Genomic DNA, 18,337 nt, shown 5'->3' on the forward strand with positions numbered 1-18,337 from the left:
TAAAGATCCATTCAAAATGGGATCTCAAGGGTTTCCCATGAGCATATGCTTTCTTTGCCCTCATACTTGAAACCAAACACACAGGAGAAAACAAAAATAAGAAGTCAGACTTCGGGGGCTGCTTAGAGATATTTTTTCTCTGTGTGGGCCCTGTAAACAGAGAACATGCCACGCCTCTTTACTGCTTCATGCCAAGCCACAGGAATTCCCTCTTTCTCAGACTTTCCCGCCTGCTTGTGCAGGCCAATGAGAAAGGGCTTAGGCTGCATTAGCATGGAACGCTCCTTTTTTTCAAAGATTTTTACTCTCTCTCTCTCTCTCTCTCTCTCTCTCTCTCTCTCTCTCCTCTCTCTGACTTTCTTTAAATTGCATAGAAGTATTTTTCTTTTCAATGTGAGTCATTGTTCGAGGCACCTGGGTGTATTTCTCTTTGATTTCATAATCCTTGTCTCATGCTGCAGATTAGTCGCCCTTATGAAAGACTCCACTGGCTTTTGACTTTAATTCACAGCTAAATATAGCGCTCCTTTTCCACCCGCAGCAAACACACAGGAGTATTTGCAATGGATTTGTGCACCTCTTACCTTCTCTCTACATGTTAGTTTCCCACTGCGTCTGTGCGCACGTGTGTGTCTGCATGTGTAGGCATGCATGCAGTGATAGTATGTAGGTGTCTACGTTTTGGGCCTTGGACAAACCACAGTGTGATGAGGTCTTTTAAATCAGACTTTATGGCTAGAGGGAGTAAAAATAGATTGCGGTGAAAGGCTCACGTATAAGAGACTCTTTTATGACTTAATTACACTTAACATTTATATTCGCACCAGGTTTTGATTATAATTGTAACCGTTTTCTGCGTGATTGAATTTTCGACATGCCTCATCCTCTCAGTCCTTAGTTGGTCAATGGGTTAGTTTTACTTATAACGTACTGTTTCTCACCACAAAACAAAAGCTGAGAAAGGGAAGAGTGGTAATATGCAAATCATTTCATGACATTAACCCCCCATCCACCCTCAATCCAATGCAGCCACATCAATTGTTATCCTCCGCTCTTTTGATGAACAGGGAATAATAGGATTGGGGAAACATTTATTCTGCTTGAATGATAATTCTATGTAAAAGGCTTCAATCTGTAATGTGACTTTCTGGTTTCCTACTGAGTTAAGGGGGCTGAAAAGCATTGCTGCACCTCTTGCGGCACATGAAATTAAACGTATCCCTCCACAAAACCACCACAAAAAAGCCACACTTGACCTTCTTATAACTGCAACTTGGTACTCAGGAAGGTGAATATTAAGACTCGTTGCAAGATTTTAGCACTACACTGTAGCTGCAAAGACATGCGTTGTGTTATGCGAGCATGACCAGAATTGTTCCTATTCCATTCATCCTTTCTTACCACGGCAAACGCAATGTAGGACTATTCTCCTAGGAGCTCATTATATTCATTCCCTTACAATCCCCCCAATGCCTTATTTATTCTCGTTTTGCAACCAGCACATATTTGCAGTTCAGCTTTTCAAATGATAGTTGGGATTATCATTTTGAAGTGGAGTTTTTTTCGCTGGTGAAAACTGCACATTCATCGGTGCACACGGAAAGGTCAGGGTCTCTGTAGCATTTTGGACCTTTGCGAGCTGTCCCAAACCAATTTGCACTGTGTGAGTTGATGATTCTGATGCTGCCAGCAACGTGACCTTTACTGAAGTAGAGCTCTCCCCTCGCAGCCGTCTTGGACAGCAGATCATCTTGCTGGCCATCAGCCACGTTCCCTCCATATGAGCCACAGTGTGGGGTACAACACATTAATGCTGACCTTATTCTTGTACAGACGGCATTCTATGTGCTTGCCACACATGTATGCACAACACACAGTTGAAGTCAGAACTGTACATACACCTTAGCCGAATACATTTATACTTTATTTTCATTTTTGTTTTTTCACAGTTCCTGACATTTAATCGTAGAAAACATTCCCTGTCTTAGGTCAGTTAGTTATTTTAAGAATGTGAAATGTCAGAATAATAGTAGAGAGAATTATTTAATTCAGCTTTTGTTTCTTTTATCACATTCCCAGTGGTTCAGAAGTTTACCTACAATTTGTTAGTATTTGGTAGCATTGCCTTTAAATTGTTTAATTTGGGCCAAACTATTTGGGTAGCCTTCCACAAGCTTCTCACAATAAGTTGCTGGAATTTTGGCCCATTCCTCCAGACAGAACTGGTGTAACTGAGTCAGGTTTGTAGGCATCCTTGCTCGCACATGCTTTTTCAGTTCTGCCCACAAATTTTCAATCTGATTGAGGTAAGTGCTTTGTGATGGCCACTCCAGTACCTTGACTTTGTTGCCCTTAAGCCATTTTGCCACAACTTTGGAGGTATGCTTGGGGTCAGTGTCAATTTGAAGACCTGTTTGCTACCAAGCTTTAACTTCCTAGCTGATGTCTTGAGATGTTGCTTCAAAATATCCACATAATTCTCCTTCCTCATGATGTCATCTGTTTAGTGCACCAGTCCCTCCTGCAGCAACCCCCCTTTGTCCTTTGCTGTTGTTCTCGGATTGATTTGCACTTTTCACACCAAACTACGTTCATCTGTAGGGGACAGAATGCGTCTCCTTCCTGAGCGGTATGATGGCTGCATGGTCGCGTGGTGTTTATACTTGCATACTATTGTATGTACATACGAATATGGTACCTTCAGGTATTTGGAAATTACTCCCAAGGATGAACCAGACTTGTGGAGATCCACAGTTCTATTTCTGAGGTCTTGGCTGATTTCTTTTGATTGTCCCATTATGTCAAGCAAAGAAGCACTGAGATTGAAGGCAGGCCTTAAAATGCATCCACAGGTACACCTCCAATTGACTCCAATTAGCCTATCAGAAGCTAAGTGCCTAAATGATTAACATAATTTTCTGGAATTTTCCAAGCTTTTTAAAGGCACAGTTAACTTAGTGTATGTACAATTCTGGCCCACTGGAATTGTTATTACAGTCAATTAACAGTGAAACAATCTGTCTGTAAGCAATTGTTGGGAAAAATTACTCCTCTCATGCTCAAAGTAGATGTCTTAAATTACTTCTGTATGAAATCTGTGGAGTGGTAAAAAAAATATATATATCATTTTAATTACTTCAACCAAAGTGTATGTGAACTTCTGACTTCAGATGTAAGTGAAGCAACCGACTGTTATGTTACTGTTATTAATTTCCCTCATGACCTCTGAAACCAGACAGTTTCTGTTTGTTTGGCAGCTTTTTCCCATCACTCCACCCTTGATATCTGCGCTGTGAAGACAGATCGTTGTCATATCTCAAGCTAACCTCTGGAATGTACCTGACAAAAGATGAAATAGCACAGTAGCTTACTCACTTTTTTTCCCCTTGCTTGATTTCCAGGTGGCACTGTATAACCCTGAACAGGATGGGAGTGACAGCCCTCGAAGCAGCCTTAACAATAGCCTGTCCGACCAGAGTCTGGCCTCTGTTAATCTTAACAGTGTGGGCAGCGTGCACAGCTACACACCGGTAAGATCTACTCTTATGAATCTTTGACACACAGGCCAATTAACGCCATGGACATTGAGCCCACTAATTGGATAAGTAGTTGATCAATATGTTTTTTTTTAGTGGTAGATTCTTTTAAATTTATGAAATTTGAAAAATGTGATTTCCAGGCCTGGAACAGACATGGACATATTTATATTGAATGTACATTTTCCTCAATAATATTTCACCGGCTGGAAATTGCTCTTTGTGAGTGCAGTATCTAAAGGTTTTTAAAAATTGGGGCTGGGTAACAATAAAAACTATTTTTCGATTGCTCGCAATCTTCATTTGAATGAACACTGATTCTTAAAATCACAAGATGTATTTTTTACTCCATGCCAGGGGTGCTTATTACGTTGATCTAGTTCGACCAGCTGATCACAAGACAATCACTGGTTGATCTCATATACATGCCAAAAAGGAAAGAAAAAGAAAAGATTAGAGAGAAAAACTACACAAATAATGGAAATAAAGATTTCTGTACCCTTGCGTTGTTTGACTGACTGGCATGCAACTTATGTGCTTTGTACAGGTGTGTACTAAGCCCTTTTCCACTGACATGGTTTGGGGGCGGGTTCCTGCAAATTCTCTGTTCTGCGCATCTCCACTGCAGAAAAGGCAGATATGAGTAGAAAAAACTGGTTCCGCACCGGCCTCAAAAGCTTGCTGGTCTCCATGCAGGAACTGATTATGTCAGGGTGCTGAGGGTGGGATAATGTTTTGTCACCAACTTTTTACAAACAACAACAGTAGAGTACTTCATCACTCTATAACAACAATAATAAGAAAAAAAACAGGAAACTCGGACGTAACAAGCACTCTACTTGCGAAATGGCCTTTTACAGAGATCAAAGATAAACTAGTGAGAAATAATGCACACCGGTGTTCCTAAACTGGTCTCAGTAAGTTATTAGATTTGCCAGCATTGTTAGCTTTCTTTACACTCTTCTCATCTTATTTTGTGCATTGTTTTGTTCAGTAAGGAGACTTTTGACCAGCTGCTCACTTAAGTAGGAAGATCGCACCTATCTGTTAAGTAAACTGGTGGAATTCTCAATCAAGACATAAACATAATGTTATATGCTATGGCAGAAATCCAAGTATAACCATCTACTACACCAATTTTAAAGAAATAGTTCACCCAAAAATGTTAATTATCTCATCATTTACTCACCCTTATGCCATCTGGATTTGTATGACTTTCTTTCATCAGCAGAACACAAATAAAGACTTTTAGAAGAATTTCTATTTCTTTTAGAAGAATTTATTTTTGTCCATACAATGCAAGTGAACAGGTGCCAAATTTTGCCAAAAGACTTCAGTGGTTAAATCAATGTCTTAAGAAGCAATTTGATAGGTCTGGGTGAGAAACAGATCAATATTTTAGTCAATTTTATCTTTAAATTCTCCTTCCTGCTCAGTCAATCTCCACTTTCACTTTTACATTCTTCTTGTGTTTTTGGTGATTCACATTTTTTCATGGCTTCGCCCCCTACTTGGCAGGGAGAAGAAAAAATTGACTTAAATATTGATCTGTTTCACACTCACACCTATCAAATCACATCTGAAGAAATGGATTTAAGTAGTGGAGTCTTATGGATTACTTTTATGCTCCCTTTATGTGCTTTTTGGAGCACAAACATTTTGGCACCCATTCACCTGCATTGTATGGACCTACAGAGCAGATATATTCTTCTTTAAATCTTTGTTTGTGTTCTGCTGAAAAAAGTATGGGATAGTTCACCCAAAAAGGAAAATTCTCTCATCATTTACTCACACATCTGGGATGGCATGAGGGTGAGTAAATGATGAGAGCATTTTCATTTTTGGGTGAACTATATCTTTAATAATGATTCCACTGTTACAGTTTAAAGAACTTAGCAAGTTAAGCCTCAATAAAAAGTTCATACAAAATAATGTAATTATGTTACTTGTCTTCTTGAGTGTAGATGTCATCTCTGGCAATGTGATAAAGTTGGATTTCATTTCTCTGTATGTTTAAAATTGTTCTCAAACAGAACTAAAAGCTATACACACTGTAATACGCCATGTTTGTTTATGAGGTACGTAAAACTACCACCTAACCATGTACACGTTATAACAAAACTGTACAATGTATGCTTAAAGTATTTTTGAACACTTATATAAGATTTGCTTCAACTTTTACTAAAGTACTAAAAAAAACAAAATCAACAAGCATACAATAGAATGAATAAAAAACTATTTCCAAACTAATGCGCAAAGTGCTCTCATATTAATAAAGCTGCATATTGCCAATTTTCTTCACAATAAGAAATGTACAGTGACATATATTATGATTAAATAAGTCGCGAGCCATCACGTTCTAATCTAGCTGCATTAAGCGTCCGCGCTCGAGGGATGAGCGTCCCCGAGGCAGTCTCTCTCTCTGCCGGGTGCAGTTTCAATCTCTCCCCCTTAGATCGGGACATTCGCACAACTCATAGAAGAGGCAGTGACCACACAGAGAAATGCCAGTTTCTGAGTTTATAGTTATTAACATGAGCTGCTTCTGTATTATTTGAACTTTAATAAAGCTATAACACATTAAAGTAGCTGCATTTAAGATGTAACACGTTTCCTTTAAAGAGCTCCGGCTCCGCTTATTCCACAACGAGAGTGCTTCTGAATTGTTTTTTTTTGTTTTTTATATATAATTCCCTAATACTTTGGGGTCTACATAAGATGAAGCTGTGAAAGTTTAGAGTACATCTGGACTGATCTGTGTAATTGTTCACCTCCGTCAGGCGTAAACTGCAGTGCTGCTCTCACGCTTCATCATTACAGTTTAATATGATTTCATGTTCTGTTAAATGAGATCAAACGACTATTAGACAACGGAAATTATTATTTTGACATAATGTCGACTAAATGTTTCAGCCCTAATGCAAATGATAATATGCTTTTAAACTCACCTGCTTTATTTGCTTGAATAAATCCGGGTGTCTGTCTTTCAGGTGCTTTATTATGTTCGATGTGTTTCCTCCTTTCGTCAGAAAATTGTGAAAGCAGCGTTTACAAATAGGTTTTTGCTGATCTATGATGATCTTGAGGCTGATCATTTTCATCAGCCTCAAATCCAAAAAATTTCCAAACCTGGCTTTTTCCACTTTTCTTTTTGACAAGATTAAGTTGAGACTCCGCAGCTAATTTGCTTGTCGTTATCTTTTGCTTGTTGTGAGCGTTCGAAAGTTCCCGACTCTGATTGGGAACTGGGTAGACCCAGTACTCTGTACTCCGGTACCTTCAGAAATTCTGGTATCGTAAATGGGTTTTTTGTTTGAGTAACGACTTGGTACTGGAGTACTGGTATTTTTGACAACACTACTTGGCTGTGAACTAGACAAAAACTGTGGCAATTTTAGTGGAAATGAGCTAAGAGTGTGCTCGCAGAGATGCAGTATTGCAAATAAACGATAAAACTGCAAAATACATTTAAAGATTCTGTGAAAATGACGTTTTGGTGAGGTATTAATGTAAACACAATCAGTTATGTCCAATGTAAATGTAAACATCTGGACACAAAATGGATTTGTGTCAAAATATTAGACTTTAAGTGTAAATGCAGCCTAATAGACCTGATGCTGTCTTGAATTAAAACTACTTACTGTATGATGCTGGATAACTTTAATCATACTGTAAAGACAAGTAATTTAAATAGTTTTGTTAATTTCTATTTATTTATTTTTTTATCTATTTCTAAATATTTACTTGAATACTTGATAGTGTTGTTAAGAACTTGAAGCACTGTTTTCATAATTTGTTCTGTTATTTTATTTTTTTGTTCTGTTTCTTATAATTAGTTTTCATACCTTGAGTAATTACTTGAGAACTCAAATTTCTCAAAGTAATACAATATTTTGTGGCATTGTAATTGGTATTGAGAATCATCAAGTTGCTTACATATGTAAGCAAACTGAAATATACCTAAATTAAAAAAAGAATAAAATCAGGGGGGTCACATGATGCCATGCGAGGATCGGACATGTGAACAGCAAGCTCCTTTTTTGGGGAGGGGGAATTTTTCCCCTTTTTCACCCAATTTGGAATGCCCAATTCCCAATGGGCTTTTTAAGTCCTCGTGGTGGCGTAATGACTCAATCCGGGTGGCGGAGGACAAATGCCAGCTGCCTCTGCATCTGAGACTGTTAACCCATGCATCTTATCACGTGGCTTGCTGAGCACATTGCCACAGAGATATTGCGCGTGTGGAGGCTTCACACCATCCACCACGGCATCCATGCTCAACTCACCACATTATAGCAACCACGAGGAGGTTACCCCATGTGACTACCCTCCCTAGAAACTGGGCCAATTTGGTTGCTTAGGAGCCCTGGCTGGAGTCACTCAGCATGCCCTGGGATTCGAACTAGCGAACTCCAGGGGTAGAGCTGAAAGGATTAGTTGACATTATCGACAACGTCGACAATAAAAAAATTGTCAGCAAAAATTTTCATTGTAGAATATTTAACACAACATGAGATCTTTTTAAATAATAATGATGACACGGGAGAGCAGCACTTCAGCTCGCACTTGATTGAGGAGAGGAAGAAACAACAGCGCACAGTCCAGATGCTCTCCAAATGTTCCAAACAGATTAAGGTGATGTAGATCAGAGTATTATAATAAAAAAATGAAAAATAAGAAAATACAGAAGCAGTGTCATCGTGAAATAAAGAGGAGCCATACCTGGTGTTCCGATTGAGGAAAACTTGCCTGTCAGAGTGTCTAAAAAGGAAACACTGTGCCATTATATACTGTATTTAAAAACACCGGATTTGAGTAATACAATGACAGATTTGTCGCAGGGGTTCTCGTAGGCATACATGGACTGTTTGAGTTTGGAGGGATGAGCGCCAGTTGGCGCTGTCGTGCGCAGGGTTAATGCACATGTTTTTCTTTTTTCTGTTTGTTTGGTTCTGGGGGATGTTTGGGTTCTAATGGTTGCACTAATGTTGGAATGTGGTATTTATAATCTTGTTTTTTTTACACACAATCGATTTTTTTCTAATATGCAGAAATGTAAAATGTAAATGTGAGTGGATTGTCTCTCTCCACGTGGAATGTGAATGGGTTCGGGCACCCCATAAAAAGAAGGGTTATTTTTCTTCTTAAGCATAAGAAATATGATATAGTGTTTCTTCAGCTTATACTGTGGTGATTACTGCTTTTGGAAAAGGTCATGAGGCATCAGTGTATTACTCCCTGCTAATTCAGGGTCTGGGATACAGAGCTTCAACTTCTCTTGTGGGAGAAAGATTTCAACTTGGTATTGGAGGAGGGAGTGTGTGCAAGGATTAAAATTTTTTTTAAGTCTACATCTAGAGATGCAAGGGTGCACCTTATGCAATTTAAGATTTTACATCGATTCTGTTGGATCCTCTCTAGATTGTATAGGCTTTGTCTTAAAGACACACCCACCTGTTGGCAATGCCAATCAGAAGATGGGGACACAACCCATGTTTTTTGGTGGTGTATTAAGATCCAAGAATTTTGGTTGAGGGTTCAGTTTTATGTGTGCTGTATTGGGCACTCAAATTTCATTTTGCCCCAGACTGTGTATTTTAAGAGACGGGTGGGCATTAATATAGGGGATAAGTGCATAAATAATTGGGTCGTAGCCAGTGTTACGATTGACAGACTGATCATTCTTAGGGGATGGAAGTCCGCTGGAGCGCCCTCATTTCAAGAGTGGTGCACAGAGATGGGCAGGGTATTGGTATTCGAGGAGATGTCATATAGAAGGCTAGGCAACTTATTAAAAAAATGGGGCTGCTATTTAGCATTTTTGGAGGCCTCTTGGGGAGGGGCAGTGGAAAGAGGAGTGCCGTTATTTATTTTTATATATATATATATATATTAAAAAATTTCACGTACCACGAGGTAAACTATCTAGAATGTGGAGAGGTTGTGGAACACTTAGTCTCATTCTGGAGCTCAGTTTTTTGAGAACCAGCCTTCCATAAAATGTGTGTTTGTCAGAATGCCAAAGTATGAAGGCCTGTGCATGCTGACACAGGGGTTAAGGGAATGAAAGGCAGATAGGCTTATATTAATGGATTGCCGCTAAAGAGAAATGCTGCTTCTGATGTCCTCCCACCAGAGATGCCACCTCTTTGTTGTGGTTCCCTTGAATCCCTGCATGTTCATCGCTCCAGGCTCTCAGCATTGATCCAGCACAAACACTGATAGATTCACTTCAGCAGACCAGACAATGCTCTTTTGCTCTGTCTGTCTTTTTTAACTCCATCTCTCCCTCTAGCCCAGCTGATTCAAACACTGAGGTCTGTTTGAACGTAACCAGATTATGTGTGCCCATATTTACAGTGATGCATAGTGTGTCATCTCAATCCCAGTGCTCATATTTCTTGTGTACAATTAGTGCTCTCCATTACTAATGTAGCATACTAGCAAGTGACCTCATGTCCTTCTGTTCGCATCCATTTTGTAATAGTGTTAGCCAGATTTCTAGCCAAATGCGTCAGAAAATGTACTGAATTAACATCTGACAATTCTCGTACTCTTTTGTTGTCATTATTTGTATTTCTGAGTATATTATCATAATGACGTGGCTGCACGTGCTGTGGATGGTACTTCTAAGACTAGTTTGAAAACATGAGAAACATTTTGGTGTTTAAACCATTTCATCAGCTTTCTTTTAATTAATCTTTACCTGTTATACAGTGGTGGCCAAAAATATTGGTATCCTTGGTAAATATTAGCAAAAAATCTGCATTGTTTGTCCTTTTGATCTTGCATTCAAAATTCACAAAAATGTTACCTTTTTACTTGAAGTTAATTAATTGAAAGAAGGGAAATATTTAATTATTGAATTAATATTTTTCCCCAAAACACATTGGCCACAATTATTAGCACCTCTAGAAATTCTTATGAGTAAACTATATCTGAATATATTCCCATTAATTTTTATTTTTTTTTATTTTCTTTTTTTTTTTAGTGCACCTGGTTGACTAGGAATATGAAATTGTTCAGCCATGACTTCCTGTTTCACAGGGGTATAAATATGTGGTAACACACAGGCCAAATTCCCTTAATCATCCATCACAGTGTGTTAGACTAAAGAATATAGTTCTGATGTTCGACAAAAGGTTGTTGAGCTTCACAAAATGGAAAGTGGCTATAAGAAAATAGTCAAAGCGTTGAAAATGCCCATTTCCTCAATCAGGGCAATAATTAACAAGTTCCAATCAACAGGAGATCTTAAGAATCGGCCTGGAAAAGGACATGTGTCTATATTGTCTCCACGCACAGTGAGGAGGATGGTTCAAGCAAACACCAGTGATGGATTTGGCGCACAAAGAGATGAAGAAGGACCCAATGCACATAGTTAAATGTGGTGCTAGATCTTTAATGTTGTGGGGCTGTTTTTCTGCCAGAGGTCCTGACATCTTGTTCGGATACATGGCATCACGGAATCTATGAAACACCAACAGATAAAAAAAATAAAAGCCTGAATGCCTTTGCCAGAATGCTTACAGCTTCCAGCAGGACAATGATCCAAAACAAACATTAAAAAAAAGTAACACAGAAATGGTTAACTGACCACAAAATCAAGGTTCTGTCATGACCATCCCAGTCCCCTGAACCCCTTAGAAAATGTGTGGGGTGATCTGAAGAAGAGAGTCCACCAACATGGACCTCTGAATTTTAAGGATCTGTAGAGATCCTCTATGGAGGAATGTCTCAGATCCCTTGTCGGGTGTTCTCCAACCTCATTATGCATTATAAGAGAAGACTCAGAGCTGTTATCTTGGCAAAGGGAGGTTGCAGAATTATTGAATAAAAGGTTTCAATTGTTTTATTCAATTAAAGGTTAGACTTTTTATTTTATTTATTTTTTTATTATTATTAAATATCAGAAGGATAAACAATGCAGACTTCTTTGCTCATATTTACCAAGGGTGCCAATATTTTTGGCCACCACTGTATATGCAACTTCTGTTTCTTTGCACGCTTGTGTGTTTAAGCAAGAGATTGCTTTTCCAAGCGCTTGTCGGATGTGCATGATTTTTTTAAGGGATCATTCCAAATGCTTTGTGCCATTTTGACATGAAAAATCAGCAAGAAATTATAGAAAGAAAACCATTTGAAACTAGAAATTGATATTTCATTGAATTCATCTTTATGTGATATATGCAGCTTTTCTCTCTCTCCACATGCTTGAGTTTGAGGGAGAGCAAAAGAGCTTTTTCTTTAGACTTGCACCTGACTGCTTTCTTTAGACTGTGACTCCAAAATTCATGTGTAATGTGTAAAGAAGATACTGGAAAAAGGATAGTAGTTATTGTCTGTCACATTTACTTAGCCCAACAACACCAAAGGATAAATCAATCAAACGAACATCTAACGTTCATAACATAAGTGTTGACCATGACAATCAATTCTAAGGCCGCATTGCCCACTTTGTGAAAGCCCAGAACAATATGCGTAAATAACACAGTTAAAGGATGAATAACTTGTTATACATGTTAGCTGGTACTTTTATAGTTAAGCTACACCCTGGTAAAATGGTCCTAAATTTTCATTTTTAATTACTTATGTTGGGCCTCATGTAAACAAATAGGAGACAAAGGCAGGCCTACATACAGTTATAAAGCCTGACTGCAGCCTATAGGAACACTCAAAGCCTGATAACCACAACAACAACACCAAAATCAAACAAAGGAAGTCCAAAACAGACAACAGATCCCATGAAATCCTGCTCACTTTACACCTATGTGTGAAAATCTGAAGTATCGAACTCTCAACTCCTACTGGATGAAACGCACGACAGAACGTGCCCCTCACCATGACGTCATAGAGAGAATAAAAACATTGGAGATCTTTCTAAGCTTTGCTTCCAGCATCAGTATATGTGCCTCATCTGCGTAGTTGCAGCCCTGCTGCTCCTAGGTGTAGCCTCATTGCCCAAGGAAGTAACGTACGTACCTGAACTTAGACCATACAATCTCAATATCGCTGGACGAGCTGAGATTTATCCGTGTTCCAACAATCATGCTAACGGATCCGAAGGAGACTGCTGAGTAATCCGTGTCTCACACAGTTGCCTGCAGAAGTGAAGAAAGAAGATTTCCCTTCCCTCTTCAACTGAGTTGACTTTGCTGATTTCTCAGACAGCCTGCCGAGAATCAGCCGCCATACCGCCTGTTGACAGAGTGAGGAACTGGCCTCCTGTCATCACCCGAGCTTCGAGGAACCGAGACTGAGTCAAACGGCAGACGAATACACATTCTACCCGTGTCCTCATGTGACTCAAGTAAGAGGTTTTCTTCTGGGCAGAGATAGATTATTATAGTGTGTTATTCTTGTGTAGCAAGGCTATTGCTTGTACAGTTTACGGATTGCCGAGTCTGCTCATTGCTGTTAATAATACAGTGCCTTGCAAAGTATTCAGACCTCTCACCAATTCTCTCATATTACCGAATTACAAATGGTACACTGAAATTTCATTCTGATTGATATTTTATTTTATAACACTGAAACTCAAAATCAATTATTGTAAGGTGACATTGTTTTTTTGTTGGGAAATATTTGTATGAAAAATAAAAACTGAAATATCTTGCTTGCATAAGTATACAACCCCCACACATTAATATTTGGTCGTAGGGTTGGGCGATGTCCCCTAAATTGGCAGTTGACGATGTTGACAGTAAAACATCGCGATGGACGATGATATCGTCGATGGGGTGGGGCGTGGGATTATATAATTTCATATAATTTTCAAAGATTATATGAAAAATTATAACTTCGTTATTTTACTAACCCAACTAATGACTCGTTTGCGCTTTATCAGTAGGTTGCACGACACGTGAAGCATTTTTTTTTTTTAGCTGTCATTTAAGAAGAGTTGTTCACTTTTTATTTTAATATATCTCTTTACATAAATACTATTTTCCACTTAAAAACTATAATTTCGTTATTTTACTCACTGATGAGCAAAAGGTCGAGGCAGAAATGACCATGTACCTGCAGGAAATGGCCATTGATGGGGAAGAGGACCCGCTGACTTGGTGGAAAACGAACGACAAAAGGTTTCCGTTCATGGCAAGATTAGCACAGAAATATCTGTGCATATGTGCTACCAGTACTCCATCAGAGCGGGTCTTCAGCACAGCGGGTAGTGTAGTTACTCCAATTTGCAGCTTATTAAAACCAGATAAAGTGAATATGTTGGTATTTCTGGCCAGAAACATCGAAATTTAAACATGGTCTATGGTGAAAGATATTAGACTTCTTTACGCATTTTTCGCCATCCGTTGCGGAGCTATTCGATTTTGCATATTATTTTTTAAATGTTCATTTGTGTAGTTCATATGACCACTTTACAATATTTCAATAACATAATTTCTTTTGTAGTCTGTGCTGAAGTTAATTGTGCTGCTAATTATAAGTGAAATGTTAATGCCGAGTTTCGGTCTGAGTGTTGTTCTGTATTCTTGTTCATTATTTGTTGTTCTTCTATGTTTTAATAAATGTGTGTTATTCATATTCACCTTGTTTCTTTCATTTGATTTGACATTATGGATTTATGGCCAAGGAAATTTTTCTTTAAAAGTATTAACCAGACAAAAGTTATTTGACGTTCGCTGGTCTGGGTTTATCAAAACTGCCGTTTCAGTGTACAAGAGATGTGACAATGAGCAAGATTTGAGACACTACAACTACTAATAATTAATTAATAAAGGCTATTTTCTTGTAGCCTACAACATAACATATTTTAATCTAAATGTACAGTGTAAGACATGTAAAAAAAAAGACAAGAAGCTAACAATGTCAAGATCAATATTTGTGCAGCCTGCCTGACACGGTATTTTCACAGACTAACACGTCACGTCTCTGGCATATACTACAGTATTTAAAATAGCATATATGCATTAGTTATATTCTCAATTTAATTTACAGAGCAATCCCTGCAAAGTTTTTAGGTTAACTATAGAAGAGACTAGTGAGTCACACTAGCAAGACTCGCAAAAGGGGGCGTGGCATCACGATGGTGGCTCTACATCGTGATGTTGGTCAGCCATCACGATGGATGATGATATCGTCCATCGGCACAACCCTATTTGGTCGAGCCACCTTTTGCTGCAATAACTGCTTTATGTCTTTTGGGATACACATGTACCAGCTTTGCACACAGTGACAAAGTGATTTTGGCCCATTCTTCGCTGCAGATTTGCTCCAGGTTGTTCAGGTTGGTTGGGTGGCGCTTGTGGACTGCAGTTTTCATCTTATCTTTGATAATTATTAATTATTGCTAATAACCAAACCTGCTCCTGAATGAAGCTCCCAACATTTAAAATGCTAATATTGGCTATATCAATATATAAAATACAAATAGAATGCTAAACTAGGTATTTGGTACTTGTATCTGTCTTCAAAAATTGGTATTGTAGCATCTCTAATGGAAATTTAATTTTTAAAGTTTTTAAAATAAATAAAACTGACTCCCTTGTCTTGCTAAGACTAATTTCATAGCCTTTTATGTATCGTAAATACATTACACTCAATTAAACAATATTTTCACACTTTTTGCCTACTTTGGAAAAATTACACCTTGATTGAAAATTGTGCCCAATAAAACTATTATGCTCACAAGTGTTATTTACCTTTAATTATCTTTGTTTTCTTCAAGCATCACTTGTCTCCTATTTCATCTCAAAGGTGCTCTTCACTGACCCATTTGTTGACTTGGTTAACAAATATACTAACTTTTTTAAAAAAATTTGTTAGGGGCAAAATTGTTTGGTGTGGTGGAAATGACACCAAAACTGTGGGATTTTTATTTATTTATTATAGAAATCATAATCATACAATAATTATTTCACGTTGTTTATAATAGCAAAGTTTTAAACATGTAAAAATATGTATTTTTATAATAGATTTTCTTAGTTTAGTATTGTAAATCTGGGTCTTGGGCTAGCAAACATAAAATCTTTACATATAAAGCATTTGAAAAGTAGCAAAAATAAAGGCATAATAAAACGTTTTAATGTGACCTTTCTATAACAAATAGAAAATAGTTAAACACTGGGGGAGAACACTGGTGCTAACAATTATCTGTCATTGACACTTGTTTGTATTAGCTTTGCACTGTGTTCAGAATACATAAATTTCCCCTCACCAGTTCACACCAACAGCTAGAATTAGACTTCGGAGGAGTGGCAGATGACTCTGTTTTGCCTGCTTCTCTAGTCTGTCAAACACTTGTTGTCTTGAACTAGACATGGCAGATCCTCTGCCCTTGTGGAAGCCACTAATATGCTCAGCATTATGGTGACCTTGTGTGCCATTCAATGAATGAATCAATCATTCTGGGCATGAAGGCATATTTGTAGAATCAAAACAGTAAGAAGCTCCACTTTGGAGTCCCACACTCATAGTTTCAAAGATCTTTATATTTTGACACAAAGTCTAGTCATTTTGACCAGCAAATTGGTAATGGTTGGTTACCCTGAAACATTCATTGTTAGAAGGATATTTATCTTTTAGAAGGATTTGTTTTATGAATCAATGCATGTTTGGACAAATTGTTTTATGATCTTGCTGTCGATTTCGCTTGTATTGCTCAGTTGGCTTTGCCAATCTCTTATTTGTAGAATAAATAGCTGTAAAAAACAAACAAAAAAAAACAACAACTTCATAGAGACTCTTAGAAGCCATGTCTGTTTTGATCATGTCTGTGTGGTTTTGTACAGATTCTGCCATGCTCATAAATAAATGGTCAAGAGTCTGCAATAGAGGTTTGGTGTGCCTATGCTGAGATTTCACTCCTGCATATTGCACTTCAGTGTGGCTTGCAGTTCATTTCCTCTGCTGTGATGCTGAGTGCTCTAGTCAGTGCTGTCATGTTCTATCTGAGCTCTAATCTGCCGGTCACAGGGCCTGGCTGAGCAGTGCTGCCGTTAAGAGTGGCAATGCTGATTTCTGTCATTGTAGCTAATCTTCCATTCCTCCCATTGCACAACCATCATCATCCTCCTCCTCTCCTGCTTTCAGGTGACGAGTCATCCAGAGCCGGTGTCCCAATCCATGAGCTTGCAGCAGCCCCCTCAGGCCCAGTACAATATACCAGACCGTGACAAGCAGCTGCTCTTTTCTGACTTTGAAGATCTCAGTGCCTCATTCCGCAGCCTTTACAAGACTGTGTTTGAGCAGTCCTACAACCAACAGGGTGAGTTTTAGACTTGGCCATTCCATCAGATTCTACAGTAAAAGAATGATGACCAGGCCCTAATGAAACCTGCAGACTTGTTTTTGCATATTTTGTGCTGATTTTTGTGGAAAATCTGTAAATCAATATTTTTAAAAGTTGTACGCAGTGGAGAGTACTATTATTGTTAGCTGAAATCATTATCAATCTAACCAAACATTTAATATACAAACACACAAGGGGCAGGGAGTGTGTAGAACTGGGCGTTCCAATTTTGAAGAAATGTGCAGAGCTTTCTGTGGGCGCAGATTCAGTGTCAAAATATCTCACGATTGTGCATGCTAAGGTTAGGGGATCATTTTTCTCTGTTTGCTTAGATCATATTTAAAAAAATGCAAAGATAATATTAATAATCGTTTGTTTTTCAAAGCTTTTTCGATAAAGTTTTCATTAGATCATGTTTAGCTGCTGTGTATTTTATGTCATGGATTACAATGGAAGATATAGCTTGGGTGGGCTGTTAACTCTTTTTGATTGACAAGAGTTTACCATTTCAAATGGAAACCTTTCATGATATAGGAGAACTGAGTGCTAGACTTGGTTCACTGCAAGCTTGCCTGTCTTTTATAAGTTAATGCCTGTTGTTTGTAATCTGATTGACTGATGTACAAAAAGCGCTTGACAAGCGTATGTCATGTGCAACGACAAACGAGCACCCACGTCTAACCTACTTTGCGCAAAATGAATGCTTTTCATGTTAATGTTTCCAATGTGAGCTTCTTTAATCTTTCATCTATGTTTTATTAGTTGAAAGTTGTTACCTTTTTATGCATGTCAAAGTAAAATCTCTTAGTCAGACAAGCTTGGGCAATTAAAATGAGCAAATAAAGCCAGCGAGAGGATTTCACACCCCACTGCTAGAGACACTGAGCTAATTCACTGGCTTTGATAATAGGTAATGAACTCGCATTATTATTCAGGGGGGCTGCTGACTAATTGCTTTCTGTGCTCTCCCATGGTTGGACAATAGGCTTTCTCTGCTGATAAGAGATGCAGCCCTATCATCCCACCGATGAGTGTTCTCTGGCGATTGCAGCAATGCAGGGCCAGTAGTTGGCTCTAAAAGCTCTCCACTGAAATAGGTTTACAGTGCCATGATGGACAGGGCCTCTTAAGAACGCAAACTGCACACTTCGGTGATTGCTATTGAGTGTGCAGATGTTGGAAGCTTGCCGGGTCTTTTTAGACACAAGTTTAAAACAATCACAGCACAAATGAAAAGTTGCAGAGGGAGTTGGGATGAATTAATAGGACAAATGATGACCCTGTGCTTAACCACTGTCTCTGCACCTCAGCCGTGTTGGTGCCTTAATACATTTTAAAAGAGACAAAATCATATTTCATTTTTGTGCCTTTTTTGCCACTTAATTGAGAGGGACAGAGAGATAGATGGTGAGAAGTGGAAGGAACAAGATCAGGAAAAGTTGTGAGCCAGATTCATACACTTGTTGCTCGCACAAAGACTACGACTTAATTGGTCCAAACGGTTCTGAGCACCGTTAGCATTTCCACTTGAGCATGGTTCAGCATGGTTAGA

General features: G+C 38.4%; 1 protein-coding gene across 2 annotated transcripts in view; it reads left to right on the top strand.

Annotated features, from left to right (window-relative positions):
- The window catches only part of LOC127626292 (forkhead box protein J3-like), a 163,658-nt gene that overhangs the window by 129,261 nt on the left and 16,060 nt on the right, over nt 1-18,337 (top strand). For both annotated transcript variants that reach the window (XM_052101988.1, XM_052101989.1), the window contains exons 6-7: nt 3,402-3,530; nt 16,587-16,761. In XM_052101988.1, coding sequence (XP_051957948.1) covers nt 3,402-3,530; nt 16,587-16,761 — 304 coding nt within the window. The remainder of the gene's footprint in view (nt 1-3,401; nt 3,531-16,586; nt 16,762-18,337) is intronic.

Source organism: Xyrauchen texanus, chromosome 32 (assembly GCF_025860055.1).
Source record: "Xyrauchen texanus isolate HMW12.3.18 chromosome 32, RBS_HiC_50CHRs, whole genome shotgun sequence".
In the NCBI taxonomy this organism is placed as follows: Eukaryota; Metazoa; Chordata; class Actinopteri; order Cypriniformes; family Catostomidae; genus Xyrauchen; species Xyrauchen texanus.